This window comes from Colias philodice, chromosome 5 (assembly GCF_061535455.1).
Source record: "Colias philodice isolate Cphi_HAF_F1 chromosome 5, ilColPhil1 Martin Lab GWU primary, whole genome shotgun sequence".
Lineage (NCBI taxonomy): Eukaryota > Metazoa > Arthropoda > Insecta > Lepidoptera > Pieridae > Colias > Colias philodice.
In genome coordinates, this window is record NC_143090.1 from 2,374,336 (window position 1) to 2,377,478 (window position 3,143).

At 34.5% G+C, this 3,143-nt stretch overlaps 1 protein-coding gene across 1 annotated transcript; it reads right to left on the bottom strand.

Moving 5' to 3' along the window:
• Nucleotides 1-300: 300 nt before the first annotated feature.
• LOC149488305 (uncharacterized) lies at nucleotides 301-2,608 on the bottom strand. The gene is made up of 3 exons (XM_089695279.1): nucleotides 2,402-2,608; nucleotides 1,637-1,796; nucleotides 301-560 (listed from the first exon to the last, which is right to left on the bottom strand). Exons 1-3 carry the CDS (start codon nucleotides 2,606-2,608, stop codon nucleotides 301-303), a joined length of 627 nt encoding a protein of 208 aa, XP_089551405.1.
• Nucleotides 2,609-3,143: the final 535 nt, after the last annotated feature.

The following is a 3,143-nucleotide window of genomic DNA, read 5'->3' on the forward strand; positions in this document are numbered from 1 at the left end:
GTACATATTTCGCAATAAAAGGTAGCCTATGTTCTTTCTCAGGGTCTAAAGATTGTCTGTGCCAAATTTCATCAAAATCGGTCCAGTAGTTTATGCGTGAAAACCATACATACATGCATACATACAAACCTTTCCTCTTTATAATATTTGTATAGATTATAGCTTAAACAATTAAAAATGAATAGCATTAACGATTTCAATTTATATAAAAATAATATACCAGTCACTTTATTTAATATTCCACCTAATAAATACACTTCTAATATGTTTAATCAATATCAAGGCACGTTAATATTTCTTTCATATGAATTCATTAACATCACCAAATATCTCAAATTCCACATCTTTGTAATGGGAGCTAGTAGCAGGATCCACGCAGGTATACTTGCCACCCGTACCACCTACTAGCTTTAAACCCTCCATGATCACGTCCTTTCTTGGTAAGAAGGGTACCCTCGCAAAAACTACCACATCGCCAGAACAGCAGTCTTTCATGAGCAGCAAGTTCCGCTGAACAAACCACTGGTCTGGACCTTCGGTGGCCAGTTTTGTTTCGTTTCCTGTAAAAAGAAGGGTAAATAAAAACTCCTTAATTATTATCAGACTTCTTTAGATATACTCGATGCCTATGTATTACTCGTTATGTGATATAGATATATTTTTGTATTTTGGTATTTTAAAGGTTTGTAAGGAAAATACGAAAATATTACCAAAAACATTCTGTCACCAACAGGAAGCTCATTATTCCTGAGAAGCATTGGCGATATTATATTTTATCGCGAGTCAATTCCAAAGTCATTATTTATCATTAAAAGTATATTTTATAAAAAAAATACCTACTTAATACAGAGTTATTGAAAGTAGAAATTATTTTATTACGCTGTAGTGCAAAATAATATTATTTTGTTTACAATACATATAAGTCGATTATTGATATTTTAATCAACAATTTCTCAAACATCACTTAATATTTTCTCTTGATCTGCATATTTTAAAACCTTTGAATACTGTTCTTATCTGACAATACCCTTTACTAAAAATGTTTGCAAACTTTATCCAAAACGTTCACACCGAGCTTATTTACATTCGAAACTACATCAAGGAGACATCAGCTCATTTTTCAGATGTTTCACGAATTCTCTTTAAAGAAACTGCAACAAATGCACCCGAAGTGGAAAATTTGGGGCATAATTTCGCTGAGTTATGAAATGTCGAGTGTAGGAAATTTACGACTATCTGGGCTTTGTGAATTTTGACTTTCTTTGTCACAATCTTGCCAAGTTTTAGTGGTCGTGATAAATGACTAGAGAAATATTTAGATATATTTGTTCCCAGTGTGCTTACAAATATAAAAAAAAAACTAAAAGTTAAGTTAGTCATTGTAAAATATTTTTAATATAGCTTCATATCATATCGTTCATATCGTATTGAGCGCGGGGACCGAATTCATAAATTTAGTAACGAAAAACCTCACGCTCCCCACGGGGACGGGCGCGGAGGTGTGGCTTGAAGGCATGCAATAGCTTTACCGCGGCAGTCCCCGAGCCACACGTCTTTTTTTATTTCTATGAACCACTGATGGTTATATTTTACTTACATCAGCAAAAAGGCTAACAATACTTAATAGAACACTTACCAATTTCAATGATTACGTTAAGTAATATCCCATGACCTAAAGAAGTCTCTTGCAGAAAATGTTTCATTGTAGCTGATTCCGATTTGATCTCCAACGTACAATTATCCCAAAAGACTTTGTTTTGAAACGATCCATATTTCTGTGCATTCAACTTCCTCTCCTGAAATGAGCAATATATTTAATAGACAAGTAAAATTTACTAATACTTTCACGTAATATCTTCGTCAACTCTCAAAAGACTTAATTTTTCAATATTTTTAAGCTATTGCATAGCTTCTATCGCGGGCCTTTAGCGCGGGGACCGAATCGAGAAATTCCGTAACGAAAAAACCTCACGCTCCCCACTCGACGGGCTCGGAGGTGTGGCTTGAAGGCATGCTATGCACTAGCTTTACCGCGGCAGTCCCCGAGTGCCACACGTATTTTTTTATTCATGATCCGTTTATATTAGTTATCTATACTCTATAGTACTAATATAATAAGGCTGAAGATTTTGTTTGTTTGAACGCGCTAATCTCAGGAACCTGCTCCGATTTAAAAATTCTTTCGGTATTAGATTGCCTATTTATCGAGGAAGGCTATAATACACGTAAGTATATAATCACGCTAACACCAGCAGGAGCGGAGCCATGTGGTTGAAGCCGCAAGGCGCAGTTACTAGCATGATACTTGTCCAGTCTACTATAACTACTTTTAAACACAAATATTATTTTATTTTATTATAAAAACAACTTCAGCTTAATAATAACAATATAGATTACTTACAATAGTACTTAATGATCTTATAAGAATTTTAAAACACGGCACTTTCTCGGATGCTTGATAATAGACAGTTTGCCATACATCCACCATCTTATGTATATTTAACTTATTGTCTTTGAAATGTGGACAAATACTGTAGAATTTCTGATCTTCAGTACTCACACCTACATCTCGAAAATTGGCAGTGACTATTCCAAGAGATGTAGCCATTTTATTACTAATTTTATATTCTTCGGTATTCTTATCTATAACTGTTGAATTAGTTTTTCTTTCAACTATAACAATTTGATTAGTTTTGTTTCCTTTATCACAATTAATATTTGTATTAAATTTTAAGAGAATCACTAAAATAACAACTTGCTTGTAATGAGACATCGTAAGTTGCTTTAGACCCTCGTATAGAGCGAATGTTTAAAACTCTATAGGCTGTAGGTATTGTATCATACTATTTGTTGTGATTTGGTTTGTTTATAAATTAATAAAGTGTGATTTGTCATTATGCCTTTGTCTATTTTGCTTTGTCTATTAACAATAGATGATTTAATGCTTTAAAAGTGACATGTATCTAAATCATTATCTATTATGCTGCAACCACACTATGCTCCTCGCTCTGCTCATCGCTCTGCTCATCGCTCTGCTCATCGCTCTGCTCATCGCTCTGCTCATCGCTTTGCTCATCGCGCTGCCGTTATTCGCCGCGACATTGCCCTCTCTGGCCACACACTGCTCTACTCGCGCAATTAAT